Source organism: Myxocyprinus asiaticus, chromosome 33 (genome assembly GCF_019703515.2).
Source record: "Myxocyprinus asiaticus isolate MX2 ecotype Aquarium Trade chromosome 33, UBuf_Myxa_2, whole genome shotgun sequence".
Classification (NCBI taxonomy): domain Eukaryota; kingdom Metazoa; phylum Chordata; class Actinopteri; order Cypriniformes; family Catostomidae; genus Myxocyprinus; species Myxocyprinus asiaticus.
Window position 1 is genome coordinate 29,393,662 of NC_059376.1, and position 15,300 is coordinate 29,408,961.

The window sequence follows — 15,300 nt, forward strand, 5'->3', positions numbered from 1 at the left end:
AAAAATCCCAGTGCTTGCAAGGCTGCAAAAGTACAGTGTTAAAGTTTTAGGTATGCTTAGGTTAGCTTATGATTAAACAGATGTAAGACTGATTGCAATTCAGTATGCAAATAGACGTTGGAAAGATCACCTATCAAAATTCATATGCAAATATACCAGTGACATCATCGCTGTCAAGTTAAGGGTGATTTTAACATTTCAACTTTATTTTACATTTCTTAAAAATTATAATCCTTATAAAAAAACAAAAATACATAGTACCCCTTAGATTTATCAAAGTTAACCCTAGAACGCATGTGTAACTTCACCCCCTTAAAACCAAATGTGGGTCAAAAAAGAAAAATCTAGATGCTTCTTTTTTTTATTTATTTTTTAAGGAAAATGAACTCTAATGAATATGTCTTTAATTCAATTCTGATGAATTTCAGACATTGAAAAAGGTGTAGGAGTTTTGGGTGAGAGTGTGAAAAAGGCTATATAACAGAAAAATGAGTAATTTCCATGTTTGGTGGTAAAATATAAAATGTCTCAACAACTCTACCTACACAGACATACATATGTATGTACAATGGACCAGGATAAAATGTTTTTTTCCCCCCAAATTTTTTTATTAACTTGTAAAATGACAACCTTATATTCTCTACAGTATATTGCCATATCACACTATATTTCTTTATTGCATGGCTCTCTGGAATACTTGATTCTGATTGGTCAATGGCGCCATTCAGCAGTCAGATATTGCTCTGTAACTACCGCAAATCCAGGGATTTAGACGAATCAGACCGCTCATCTGGGTTCTGCGAGCCATCTCTCCTGCTTCTCAGCTCACTGTGCGATCTCTACAAGTAAGCTAATAAAATCATTTAAACTCAAATCAATGTTTCATGTGCATTTATTTATTTATTTGGCAAGTAGCCTTGTAATACAGCATGCTGAATAATGAGGAGTCTGACAGTCATTTTTACAAAGTAAACACCAACAGAACTCAAGACGCAAACCGGTGGTGGATTTCAGCTGTTCAGCAATTTATTTCTTCTCACATAATTACATAATTTCAGAGAAAATCAATGCTTCATGTTCATGTATTTATTTATTTGGTTAGTGGCTTCGCGTCGGGGTCAAGATCACCCTCTCTGGGTTTATTGTGCGATAACAAGCGGCTGACTGTACATTATCCCTTACGTATTGCTCTATGTAATTATATTTGTTGTTTGGAGTGGTGAGGCATACTGAAAAAATAAAATTTGCAGGTTCAAATACATTAAGAAGAGGTCCAGGAGCTATTACCATCTAACATCAGGTTGCTCCATGAGGACTGTCCCTATTATAGGTATAATGTCAAGCACTTTGGATGCAAGCATCAGCTGAATTACAATACAATTTCTATACTTGCATACAACACCAAAATATGAACCTGAACATGGTATTTAACATAGTTAATTATATAACAAATGGAAACTGAAAACAATCAATGTATTACAAAAATAATACCACTGTTAACTGCACTGAATACCACTGGAAACACATTCAGGTTATATAGGACTCTATATGCATTGAAGGGGTAATGATGCAAATTCTCTTATAATTTCAAAAATATTGAACTAAATAAATAAAAAGTCAGTTCACATGATAGAAGACACCTTAACTGAGGAATACCTGGAGTGGCAGATCAAAAGACCACTTCCTGTCAAAAGTATGTCTTAAAAACTAGACGCTGGGTCTTTTTTGACCCACATACATTATGCGTTCTATGGTTAATAAGAGGAATTTCAGTATACTCTAGTGATTGCCTTGCATGACATTTTGTGCAATAATAAGTAAACATTCATTTTTACCATCAGCCATTTACCTCTGTGATGCAGTCTTCATGTGTGATTACTCTCACCATGTCCTCTAGGGGCAGCAGAGATGTGCACTTAATCTCAGTGTAGACGTTTTTGCCCTCTGCACATGCAGCCAGCAGCTCTACCAGAGAAATGTGGTAACGCAGAGGGCTATTCTCCTGCACCCCCTCCCTCGACTGTGTCATCAGATCCACCATGGTGGCAAACGACATCTTATCATTGTAGAACACGACCACATCATCGCCAGCACTTGTAAGCTAATGCCATAGAGAGATGTCATCTCACACAGGTGATGTTTTATTGAATATTTACTGTATACTGTGAACTGCAAGTTTACTATATTTCAATCATAATCACAAACCTCAGTCATGATCATGTCTTGACATTTCTTCACATATTTGCCCTCGGCCTTAATGATTGTGTGCAGGAAGTTGAGGTACTGAATATGGCGGCCGTGTGTGGCCAGACAATGGATAAAATGATGCAACACAGACTCACTGATCTCAGAACAGAGCTGGTAATTATTACTGAAAATTTGCTGCATCGTCTCTGCCTCTAGGAGCTGAGCGAGAGAAAGCACAACAAAGCAGGATTAAAGAAGGGATAGAGCAAAGTAAACAACTATGTAATGAGAAAAGATAAGTGATAGATGAAGAGAACAAAAGACATTTAAACATTTGCTTCTGTGATTACATGTCCTGGTACACATCATTACCAAACACATTATGCAACCTGCACATTCTACACCACACTATTCACTATGTTTTTCATGTAGTGCATAGCATACAGTGGCCCCTAAACAGCTTCCCATTTGGACATTTAAAACTTAAAAATGATGAACAAATCTTTGCATTATACAACAAAATATCAAACCAAGTGTTATATATTATAACTACACCTGTGGTTACACTTCTAAGACACCTGTGTGAACATGACTTTACATATACTACCCTAAAAATAATTTTGGAAGGGGGGCCTGGGTAGCTCAGCGAGTATTGACGCTGACTACCACCCCTGGAGTCGCGAGTTCGAATCCAAGGTCTGCTGAGTGACTCCAGCCAGGTCTCCTAAGCAACCACATTGGCCCGTTGCTAGGGAGGGTAGAGTCACATGGGATAACCTCCACGTGGTCACGATTAGTGGTTCTCGCTCTCAATGGGGTGCGTGGTAAGTTGTGCGTGGATCGCGGAGAGTAGCATGAGCCTCCACATGCGGAGTCTCCGCGGTGTCATGCACAACGAGCCATGTGATAAGATGCACGGATTGACTGTCTCAGAAGCGGAGGCAACTGAGGCTTGTCCTCCGCCACCCGGATTGAGGTGAGTAACCACGCCACCACGAGGACCTACTAAGTAGTGGGAATTGGGCATTCCAAATTGGGAGAAAAGGGGATAAAAAGTAAAAAATAAATAAATAATCATTTTGGGAAGTCATTGAAAAAATGGCTCAGAAAAGAGAAGTATCTTTTGTTTTCATTCAGGTGCTACTTGCTTTAATATATTGTATCTAATACAATGGCATTCAGACGTGTCAAAAGTGTCCAAATATTTCGTAGGGTCAACGTATGTATTATAAGAGATCCTGCATGATTGCACTCACCCCGGGGGTGAGAAAGAGGTTGAGATGTTTATGGAGGAGGGCCTGATTTTCCAGATTCCCTGTACAGAACCTCTGCAGGAACAGGTGTGTGTACTTAATGATCTCCTGCATTTTGGTGTCAGTCTGTTAACAGGAAAATAAAGTGTTTAGTGAGGGATATGACCTGCAAGAGCAGCACTGCTTCATGTCTAGTACAGATCTCATGTGTGTTACTTCATAAAGATCACAAACCTGATCGTAGGTGATCTGCAATAGATCCAGCATCACTTTGTGGGCGCCCATATTCTTCAATAGCCTTTGTTGCTTCTTAAATACGCCTGAACTGCACATTTTATTCAACCGCTCTAAGATCTAGGGTTTAGAAAGATTGGTTTACAAACACATTGGTATAGAAACACTGGTTTCTTCATTCATTTTATATTTCTGAAGAATTTATGTCTGTCGTCCAAACATACAGTGGGGCCCAAAAGTCTGAGACCAGTGAAATGCAACTTTCAGGTTTAAATAAAATTTTGAATCCTAGATTTTCAATGTGGCCTCACCCTTTTGGACCCCACTGTATAAGTACAGTCAGATAAGTGAACACAATATGAACCTCTTTGACGTTCTGGTAGCTTTCATTGCTCTTTTCCACATTCTGTTTCTTAGTGACTATGTCCTCATCTGGAGGCGGCTGCAAGAAAAAGAAAACAGAAATAAGCCTTCTTTCACCCATTTATTCTGTAATACACAGTGACATAAAGCTACAGGTTGAAGTACAGTCCTGAAGTTATCTACGGGATGCTGCAGAGATGCCCCACATTCCCCAGTGCATGCCTCACCTCTGCAGGCTCTTTTTTGTCCTTCTTGTCTTTTTTGTCATTCTTTCCATCTCCCCCAGAGCTGCTTTTCTTAATGACCCAAAGCTCTGACTTTTCCACCATGGTGCGCAGAAGATCCAGATCACGCTTTATGTGTTTGTAGTTGTCCACATCCTGAGCTGAAATGAGGAGCTGGACCTGAGAGAAGAAAAATAGAACAGAAGATGTCCTGATGTACCAGTGTGATTGCATTAGACCACCAGAAAGAGTGCCTTTGACTGTGGTACAAAATGGCACACAAAAAGTTTTTTTTTTTTTTTTTATGCAAGAACCCGGTTTTTAAATTAAAGGACACATCCTGTGTGAAAGCCCCCTTACATGTGAGTGCAAATACTCGCTATGGTTTGTTCAGTGAGTAAAACACATGAAAAATGACTATCCGATCTGTACGATGGTTTTGCAGATTCTTATTATGATTATTATGATCATATTTCATGAATGATGAAACAGAACACTTCTAATGTGTCAGCCAATTAAAAGCAGCTGTTAACAGTTGGTCAGATCATCTATATGCATTGTAAAATCCATATTCTAAGTGGCTACTTTGTTATTATCAGTTATCAGCCACAACGAGCTGTTGATTATCGGTTTTATCCAGTTGAAACCTGGATTTTGCAAATCTGAGAATGTGCTTGTCTGGGCACACTTTTTCCCTATTCAAGCCTGTTTGTGTTTGTTTCTGTGGGCTGTACATTCTACCTGTTTAAAGGTTTGAAGGACTTCTTGTCTTTGACTAAAATGTTTGAAGAGCAACTGCAAAGCTCCAGATACCAACGGAGGGTAGTTGTGCATGATGAGGTGGATCAGAACACGCAGAAACATTCGCCCGCCCTCGTCATCTACCTCCAGAATGCTGTTCCCTTTACTTCAGGGTAAGAGAAAAGGTCAATAAGGTCAAAAACGGTAAATAAAATCCTAATGACCCATAATGTTAAAAAAAAAAAAAAAATACGTTGAATAAATTGCCGTTTAGTGTACCCGATTCCAAACATGGCCTCTGCCTGCTCTCCAATTTGTTGGAGGTTGATGGAAGCTGTTGAATGTAATAATAAAGAATTTAGAAGAATAAAACAAAAATATAGAGTCATTGGGCATAAGATATTTTAATTCATTTTCCCTCAATAAAAAAGTTTTACACAACAAAATGAGCATTACTTCTGAAAAATGTTTAAAATCATGTACACTTACATGAGAGGACTCCAGTAATATCAGCCATTACATAGCCTATATTGCCTGATAAAAACTGTTTTATATATGAATGTGGAAACTCTGTTTCCACTCAAGTTCGACCAATCACAACAGTTTCATGCTGTGCGTTTATCTGAACAATAATTACCCTCATGCTCCGTGTGATGTGTTGCATCTGCATCACCCATAGGATAGACCTCCACAAACTCCTTCTTGAAGACGGAGAGTAGGAAGGACAGTCGATAGTCCAGCCGTACACTGAGGATGAACTAAGGAAAACCGGAAGTTGTTTTAGATGTTTCCAACTATGATAGCACAAAACAGTTTCCTCATAAACATCTTCATCTATGGCCGCACCTACCTGTAATATCTCCAGGATCTTCAGTTTGGTGTCCATGACAGTGATGTCCTGCGTGTCAATGCTGTCTTTACTGCCGGCCTGGCTGTCTAGAGCACCAGGGCGACCAGGGCCAGCAAAAATGGACTGCTTTCTGCTCAGCACCATGGTGGACATCATCTGTCCCATGCCATGGATGGAGCGCCTGACATTTTTACCTTGGAAATATGATACAAGATTAAAGAACCATTTTACTGGACATTTTGGAACATTAACAATGGAAGTCTAGCTGGTTTAGTTCTGTCTTCGTGGATCCAACATAAATGATTAATATATACAGTAGATGTAGATTGATAAATTGATTTTACAGATTAATCGGTGCAGATAGTTGCTTTTTGGAACTATCGGTTATTGTCAAAAATACAAGCTGATTTTTTTTTTTTTTTTTATTACTCCGTGTTCCTCTGTGGTCCGAGCTGAAGGATTTTACAATTAGAACGGCTTGGTTCTGCAGTTTTTATCCTCACTAAAATGCTTATTTTATTATTTTGATTAGATAATCAAGTGTTCTAAACTGAAGCAAGGACATGCAATGAAAAGTGCAACTACCGTATATGGAAACAAGCACCCGTATATCATGTCTCCAACATGATATCTTGTGAATAACAATAAACCTTATTCCTCATTAAACTTCATTTGGTGAAATATACTGTATATAAACAAAAGCCTTCTTCTGGTGAATATATAGGCTATAAAAAGTTTAATTTGGTTAATACATAATAAAGAGCAGTCACCAGTTCACTATTTTTTCAAACTATCAGTCAATTAATTGGTTATTGGGATATTCCACCAATTTAGTTATTGGTTTCAGCAAAATCCATTTTCAATCGACCTCTAATATAGAGAGGCCCCCAAAAATATATTCGGACACTTTTGGACACTTAAGTCACATTTAAAAATATGTGAATTTCATTGTATTAGACAACAAAATCTAGCAAGTGTCATCTGCAAACAAATGACGCAAGAGATTTTCTCAGAATTAACTTACTTTACTGAGCCAATTACTTTCAACCAACAGGTTTTTAATGGATATAAGAAGTCAGTTCTCCTCAAAGTGTCCTTGCACAGAAACCCCAAGCATAGTTCATCAGTATTTGAACATTATTCAATTTTTAATCATATGGAACATAAAAAATAAAAATAAAAAAAAAAGGTTTTAAGGTTTGTGTGTGTGAGTGTGTTCTATTTTTAACAAATGCCACTTTGTCAATATCTATTGTAATGGCATTCAGACGTTCAGATCTTTAAGTGTAGCTTAAGTGTCAGAATACTGTTTTGCGGCCACTGTAAATCTGAGCTGCATTAAATATTGTATGAATTGAGTTCTTCTTCTCAAATACTAACCACTGCCATCATCACTACTAAACATGGCATTGATGGCAGCAGGGTTCGGAGTGCAGTCTACGATTCCCAAGAGCGTGCGAGTCAATCTCAGGAGCTCAAAAAAACTGTAGAACCCAAAGTAGATGAGATGCCTTGCCAAGCTCACCACCTAACAAACAAGGTAAACAAAGTACCTTAAAATATATACAGTAATAATGTAATTAAGGAATGTTAGTGTTAACAAGGCATGCTGTCTTGTGGTTTCATTTTAATAATACATAAAACTGTACCTCATATGTCAGCTTATTTTTCTCCTCATTGGCAAAAGGCAGGTCATCATTGAGAACATTGTTGAGGTACTCCTCCATAAAAGCCATCGTATTGGCGAACTTGTTCTTTTTATTGTCTCTTGAATAGTCCATGTGAGAATCATAACTAGAAAAAATTAATAAATACCAGGATTATAAACAGAAATTTGAAGACTGTTGAAGTTCTCTTTTCTTCCACACAATAATAGTGAATGGTGACTGAGGCTGTCAGTCCCTCACATTCTGCCTAACATCTCCTTTTGTGTTCCACAGAAGAAAGTAATCTGTGTTTATATTACAAGACATTTTACATATGTAAAATATCTTTACAAACATTGCTGAGTATCCAAAGAAAATGCAACAGAAATGTTATTGGTGAAGGTGTGGGTATGTGAACACACTCTTTGATGCTGACAGAGGTGGGGATATCTGTCCACAAGCGAGCAAACTTGATGGGTGTCACAAGTTCCTGAGGGTCACGGTCAACGTGCGCATGTAGCATGAGTCTACAGAAAGATGCCCGCAGATCAAAGGGGAGCATCTCATCCATCATACAGAGGGAGATGAGCTCCACATCCAGCTGCTTTGAGATCTCATCTATGGCCAGATACTGCCGATCAAAACACATTCGTGCAAACAGCTTGAGCTGGTACCTAGAAAAAAAACAATATTTTGATTGGTATGTCTGTGAGCGGAGGATAACGTTTAAATTTTTCACACTTTTTCAAAGTCTTGTAACTGCTGGTAAAATAACACGTAAAGGCCCAGGTATCCTTCGCTTTTGTGTGTTCCAGATCGGATCGTGCCTGGTCGACCACACTGCCTTTCAAATATACTGTTCTGACCGCAAACAACACGAACGCGTTCGACACAAGCGCACTTAAACTGCTTTTCAATACTTTTTAAGTACAGTCAACGGCAGGTGCATGCACCGCCGCGCGCAATCTGTGCTAATGACAAAATTTGTGTCACGCATAAGGGTGCACGGAGGGATGACCATTGCAGACAACTGAAGTATACTTTGGTCTTAAAGGATTGTGTGAAGCCAGTTGGTCATTAGCGTAAAATAAACATTACATAAAACATTTAAAGCTCAATGCTGTGATCAATCAGAATCAAGTATTCCAGAGAGCTGTTATTTATAAGTTCTTTGTTATTTCTCATTTCCAGTAACCTACCTGTAATACGTTAGCACATTTTCATCACGCACATTCCCTTGACGGGCCTCTTGAGCGAGCTGCCGAATGCTCTTCTCATGCGTCTCGTTCACCTTATCAGACCAGATCAGCCAAACTTCATCCTCATCTCCAAACTCTTCCAGGTAATCAGAGGTGTGCTGGACCTCTTTAGGGGCTCGCCGTCTTCATAAACACACACACACACAAAATCATATACTAAAGCACACGACACAATACATACACGTAAGCAGATTAACAACCTCTTCGTTGCTCAGGTATGATTTCACAATTATTGTACACTTGTGTCAACTCACTCTGTTTTCATGAGAATATCCTGGTTCTTGGCATCCAGCACACACTTACAGATCAGCTCTTGAGTCACTGCAATCGCAACATTATTGGACACACAGAGGTCTGAAAGATAGTCCAGAAACCTAGAAACCAAAACACAAACTGCATGGAACAGCATTCACAGACAATCAGATTTGGAAATGTCATATTGGATACCATGTTGTCATCTACAATGCTTAAAGGGATAGTTCATCCAAAAATGTAAATCATTTTCTCACCCTCATGTAATTTCATACTTTCAAGACTTTCTTCTTTCAGACTCAAAAAATGTTAGGTTAAAGTTAAAATGTTAGCCTCAGTTCACTTTCACTGAACCTTTATTTTCCACACAATTCATACAGGTTTCAGACAATATATGGGTGGATAAATGATGACCAAAGTTTCATTTTAGGGTGAACTATCCATTTAATATCTGAGAACACAAAGAAAAACAAAACAAGATTTTAAGTACTACTAACTCAAACGAGCAAGTACCGAACTGAGGTTGTGGGGTATACCCATAAGCCCTTGTGCTTGAATAATTTAAGCATGTTTGTATGGTCAAAAGGGCATTTAATTAGTTGTTATTAAGAATTCATATAGATTTTAGCGCTTTTTAATATTATTGATGTTGTTTTACTGTAATTAGTTGTTTTATGTAAAGTTACCATTAAAGTGATCAGTGTTCCCTTTGGTGAAGTTGGATCCAGTTCAATCCAAGTAATTTAATCCCTGCACATGTGAATGTGCATAGATGAAGAGCAGCTTTATCTGCACTTCTTTGGGAATCAAGTCTAATGACTGACCTCATTTAGTAGAAACTAAAAAGTTCATTTGAAACAATGTGCTATTAGTTGTTCAATCTTATTCGTGTGATGTACCTTTTTAAGCAAATAAAGTTGAATGAACTGATCCATTTGTGAATATCTAACAAAGGTTTTCTAGATATGCTGACCTAAAATGACCATAGTTTGGATTAACTTAAAAAGCGTGATGCAAAAACGCTATATATATTGTAAAAGTAAATCCAACACATTGCACAGCTGGAGCAATCAGTGTTTACTTCAGTGACAGTAATTGCCAATCCTCACAATGTTGGTTAATGGCATGGATTGACTGACCTGGGCTCCCTGTTCCTCCGTACGAGACTAACGAAGGTCTCCACTTCAGTCTTGGTGATATGTTTCTCCAGTAGCTTGCGGTTGTTGTGAAGCAGGGCTGTGATGGTGTCTTCAGCCAGAATATCATAGCCAATCTGAGACTGCATCATTCCAAACTGTTTGGCTATGTGCTCCTGTAAGACAGGAGAAAGGGGGATGAGAATGACAGGTATAACAACAGATGGATTGATCAGCTTTATCTATCCTTGAATGCTTTCCTGCAGCTCTTCCAGTGTGCCAGAAAGTTGAATTATGTTATGTTCAATTAAGCCAACATGCAGTTATTCTACATATATGGTTTAGGTTATTTTCCAAATTAATTCAAATATAATTTAAATTTCAAATATTCAAATTCAAATACTCTCTCGCTTGTCCTTCTCTATCTATCTATCTATTTAAAACTTTCAGGCCAGGCTTTGTCAAGCCAACACCAAAGTCTGTCTTGACAAACTTTACCCATGTAGTTCCTTATTATTACTATTATCCACATTTGGTAGTAATAGTAAAGTCATTGAGGTTATGAAATAGCACAAATAGAAGTGTGGTAATTACATAGAGACCACAAATGGAAAACAAATCAAAACCATCTTATATTTTAGCATCTTCAAAATAGTCACCCTTTGCCTAGATTACAGCTCTGCACACTCTGGGCATTCTTTCTCTCAAACAACTTTTTGAGGTATCCATATATCCATGTAAACAGTATTGAAGGAGTTCCCATGTACGCTGCTGGGTACTTCTGGCTGCATTTCCTTCACTATCACTATATTCACTATCCAACGCATCCATTTTGAAAACATTTTAAATTAAAATTAAATGGCGAGTTTTGTAAAGAAATGTATTTGTTAATTTTATCTTTATTTTTGTCTTTAAAATTAATTTCTAGCATTCATAACATAAGACTTTTGAACAAAGGTTTTTTTTTTTTTAGATCATGGGAAACATAAGTGTGTCCAAACTTTTGACTGGCTGTATCTGACATGGTCCGGAGTACCTGATTCTTACGGTAGTCTTCCTGCGAGTGCCGAAGCACCCTGTAGCATAATCGGAGCATGTACTGATAGGGAGCGTTCTTCTGATCAGACAGCTCTTCCAACCTCAGCAGAGGAAGCTCTGTCCCTCTCTCTTTAAATGGGGCCTTAATGATCCCAAATATCTAAAAAGATAATGAGATATCAAGGGTATGTGGATTACATAATCTATCTAGATTATTGTGAAACCCTGAGTCTTTGTTGATTGTTAAAAATCAGACCTGTTTGAGAATGTTCTGTTCTCTCATGAGCTTCTGTCTCTCTCGGTTGGGCTTGTTCATCGTCACCTCCAGGGCAGGCTGGCCATTATTCGGTTGGTCCACAACAAAGAAAACTACATCTTCCAGCAGTTTAATGGCATTCCTGTGCATTGAGAGCCAACGCAAAGCTGTGAAAGCATGTTGACTTTAAACATTCATTAAAGGACACTGTGGGTGTGTCTTCTCAACTCTACAGTACCTTCTATAATTAGGACTGGGGAAACCAACGTTGAACTTGTCGACCACGTTGCTCAACGTCAGGCTGGCATCATTTGCAAAGTCTAAATCTCTTATCTCCATGACCGGCACGGAGACAATGGCAAAAGCTTCCTTGTCCTCTTTTGTGGGGCACGTGCCCAACTACACAAGGTGGAGGAGAAGATATAGAATGTGAAACTCAACACTAGGGCTGAACACTAAACGTTTCATATAGGCTACTACAGTATATAAATAAGATAATGATGCACGATGGATCATTTTCACAATAAACTATAGCAGGGTGAACATCTATAGAGGCAAAAGGGAGGCCACAGCAAATGTAACTATTTTCCATTTCCCATTTGCTCCAACAGCAAAATAAAAACTTAAACTCCATGACTTTCTAAAATGGGGAAAAATGGATTACAGCAGTCAGAAAAGAGAAAGATCCCAAACTTATGGTTACTACCCCAGCAGCTGTATTTGAAATCCCATCGTAGTAGTGTTAACTGTTTATTTTTTTCAATTCCGGAGTAATAAGACAAAGTATAGTAATGTAAATGTACATTAAATAATAATAAAAAAATAAATAAAAGTAAATATGCAAGATTTACCCTGCTAAAATTAAGGCAGAAATGCATCACCTCAAAATGTGAAAAGAGTCCATATTAGAAAATGCAGAGTATCAAAAAAACTATAAATAAATAGTTGGAATGAATGATCTGAGATAAAACACAAATAATTTAACCCTCCTATTGTCTTAAGAAACTGCACCCTCCTTTTGTCCTTCGGGACAGTTTTGACCCGTATTGAAAACCAATCAAAATGCAGAAATTCTTGATTATTGTAAAACGCCACTAAAGACCTCCTTTAATGAAAATCCCTGACAACAGTTTTGTTGTGGTCTCAAAGTGTATTATGATTGGGAACAAAATGACTACATTCTGAATATTAATGAATTGACATAATTTTAAAAGAATTTTAAAAAAGTTAAAAAACTTAGCAAACACTGGCAAAGGATGTCTAAATTTATGTTTATTTCAATCACTTCAGGCATTTTGTATTATACCAACTATATTGCAACAACTTTTTATTTATTCTGCTTGTAGAAAATCAACAGTGTCATTTTAGAGTTGCAATTTTAGTACGTGTCTATTTCACAAATGAATCTCTATTGCCTTTTCCAGCAGTCAAAATGGGCAAATTTTGCACGTCCATAGAAATAAATCCATTCTTTCTCACGAATTTCAAAAAACGTGTTGAATCTTACAGGGATTTAGGAAGGTGCTGTAACAGTTCTTTCTGCTATCTAATGTTTTCCGAGAAAATAACATCTCGGAACTGGGGGGGGGGCCTTTTGTACCCTTTCGTAAAATCATGTTAGTAAACATATTTACTACATATAACCTGTTCAAATCTGTTAAAAAATACTCTGTGTGTGGTTGTGTGTGTACATGTGCATGTGTGTACAAACCCAGTTTTAGAGAAAAGAATGCAATTTGTGGGAAAGATGCAGTACCCAGTGAAACAGGTGGGGAAGCTAGAGAACAGTATGGGGCTAGGGGCTAAATCTGAGAAAATGTGAAATATTTTTAGGTCAAATTTGATTCAAATATGTACAAAAAAACTATTTAAAGCTGCATAACTTCAGGAAAGTCAGAAGGTGAAAGGTCAAAACTGTTTTTCCCATTAGACAATGGATGGAACAATTGGTTTTAAATAGTTTCTTCTTTATTTTGTTTGCTTTAATTATCTTAAAGTCACAACAATTGGTTCTGGTACCAAAAACTATGCTGTATTTATAACGTATTCTTTACCTGTGCCAGATCAAAAATGACCCTAAGATAATAGAAGGGTTTAGAACAGATACATAATTATGTTTGAACTCTACCTGTTTTAAATAAACCCAAAATGTAATATTTAAGATAATAAGACAACATTTCAAAAATATAAATGAAATAAACAAATGTTTGACAGAAGCTGACGTTAAAATGTTTGGACAAATAGTCACAGTTTTTCACCATTAATCGAACGGGCCTCTCCTCATCAATGTCAATGGGAATGTTGGTGCTTTGGATCCAAGTGTTTGTGCACAGGTGACGGAATCGAACATAGGAATTTCTGTTGGCAATAAAGGCAGGAGGTTAAATCAAGAGAAGCTTTTCACATAACAGCGCATGAAAAAGAGAATGAGAAGTGCATAACTGAATACCTTGGCACAAATGAATCGGTCTTCTGTAGTGTGGTGGGGTCCAGCTCAAACAGAGAGGCAATATCATTCCCATAAGGCACTGCAACCAGTTTATACTCGATCCTCTCACCGAGGCTTCGCTTGATGCGGCTACTATCCAGCTATTAAAAAAAGCACCATTCATAGACACTCTCAGAGAGACAGGGCCATACATAAATATCAGACTTTTTCTGCAACGACTTATGAACTAAGTCTTGCAGTGAGAAAACAGCATTCTTGGCTTTTTACTGAAATGAAATCTTAAGTTTAATATGCATCATATACTGTAACAACGTTTTTAACCTACCTCTATTTCATTGACGTTTTCTTTGTAACCTGGATTCTCCTGCCACAAGAAGAAAAACATGAAAAATCTTTATATCCATCATTTTTTGATTATTATAGCATATTTCTCTAATTATATGGAGAGTATTACCTCAGCAGCAAGATAGTTGCCTGTGGCCAAGTGTTTGAATCGGTAGAGGCTGTTCCAATGGCCTGCTCCCCCTCGACAGGGATCATGATGCACCACCTACAAATAACAAGCAAACAGTCCATCATCACATAATGGATTAAATAACATACTAAACAGTAATTAATAAACAAAAGTCACAAAAAATTAAAAAGGCTCAATTTAAAACCTTTTCCATTAAAACCATTTTTTTTTTTTTTTTTTTTTTTTTTTGAAAATTTTTGGTACTTTTTGAGAATTAACCAACAATTCCATAACAAAATTCTACCATTAACCACAGCTCAGCTCATATATCTATGCAGAGGCTGTTCTTACCTCCACTTCCCATAAAGCATTGGAGCTGGTGGCTGAAGTAGCAGATTGGCGTAGAGTTGTGCGCAAGAATACATGCAGTTTAGACTTGTACTCATCGCAGGTAAGAAACTTCTCCTGTTCTGCATGGAAAAGCCTCACCACGTCCCCCTACACAAGGACGTCGTACAAAATGGGTCATCCATGACATCAAAAAATAGTGGGTTTCAAAAGTTTGAGTCCACTTGTGAAATGCTTTCTATTTTTTTTATTTTTTTTTTTTTGAGTTACCAGCCCCACATTTGTGAATGTGTGGACATTTATAAAACAATAATAATAATAAAAGCAAGCAAGCAAAATTACAGCACCATTTAGCTTGTATCATCATTAGGGTTATTATGGAATTTTACATTAGACTGAGTTGACATTAATGTAAGAAACTTCTACAGGGCAGTTGCACTTACTCCCTTAAGAACTTCATCTTTATGATCACTGAACATCATAAACAGGCTGATCTTCCAGCTGGTGTTGCTATTCACCGAGTTGATCTGTAGAGGGCAGTGTTACATTATAAAAAGAACACTGACATACAACCAGCACTCATCTCAGCTTAACAGTAAGGCGAAAGAAT

General features: G+C 37.5%; 1 protein-coding gene across 3 annotated transcripts in view; it reads right to left on the minus strand.

Moving 5' to 3' along the window:
- The window catches only part of LOC127424647 (inositol 1,4,5-trisphosphate receptor type 3-like), a 52,159-nt gene that overhangs the window by 23,433 nt on the left and 13,426 nt on the right, over positions 1-15,300 (minus strand). For all 3 annotated transcript variants that reach the window (XM_051670004.1, XM_051670003.1, XM_051670005.1), the window contains exons 7-31: positions 15,134-15,217; positions 14,694-14,840; positions 14,343-14,438; positions 14,214-14,252; positions 13,889-14,028; positions 13,698-13,797; positions 11,678-11,838; positions 11,440-11,581; positions 11,182-11,343; positions 10,149-10,321; positions 9,012-9,131; positions 8,698-8,880; positions 7,921-8,172; positions 7,502-7,646; positions 7,233-7,380; positions 5,853-6,046; positions 5,640-5,760; positions 5,282-5,336; positions 5,003-5,168; positions 4,265-4,441; positions 4,039-4,116; positions 3,675-3,794; positions 3,444-3,566; positions 2,206-2,406; positions 1,850-2,101 (exon numbers count right to left, since the gene is read on the minus strand). In XM_051670004.1, the coding sequence (XP_051525964.1) occupies positions 1,850-2,101; positions 2,206-2,406; positions 3,444-3,566; positions 3,675-3,794; positions 4,039-4,116; positions 4,265-4,441; positions 5,003-5,168; positions 5,282-5,336; positions 5,640-5,760; positions 5,853-6,046; positions 7,233-7,380; positions 7,502-7,646; positions 7,921-8,172; positions 8,698-8,880; positions 9,012-9,131; positions 10,149-10,321; positions 11,182-11,343; positions 11,440-11,581; positions 11,678-11,838; positions 13,698-13,797; positions 13,889-14,028; positions 14,214-14,252; positions 14,343-14,438; positions 14,694-14,840; positions 15,134-15,217 (3,579 nt within the window). The remainder of the gene's footprint in view (positions 1-1,849; positions 2,102-2,205; positions 2,407-3,443; positions 3,567-3,674; positions 3,795-4,038; positions 4,117-4,264; positions 4,442-5,002; positions 5,169-5,281; positions 5,337-5,639; positions 5,761-5,852; positions 6,047-7,232; positions 7,381-7,501; positions 7,647-7,920; positions 8,173-8,697; positions 8,881-9,011; positions 9,132-10,148; positions 10,322-11,181; positions 11,344-11,439; positions 11,582-11,677; positions 11,839-13,697; positions 13,798-13,888; positions 14,029-14,213; positions 14,253-14,342; positions 14,439-14,693; positions 14,841-15,133; positions 15,218-15,300) is intronic.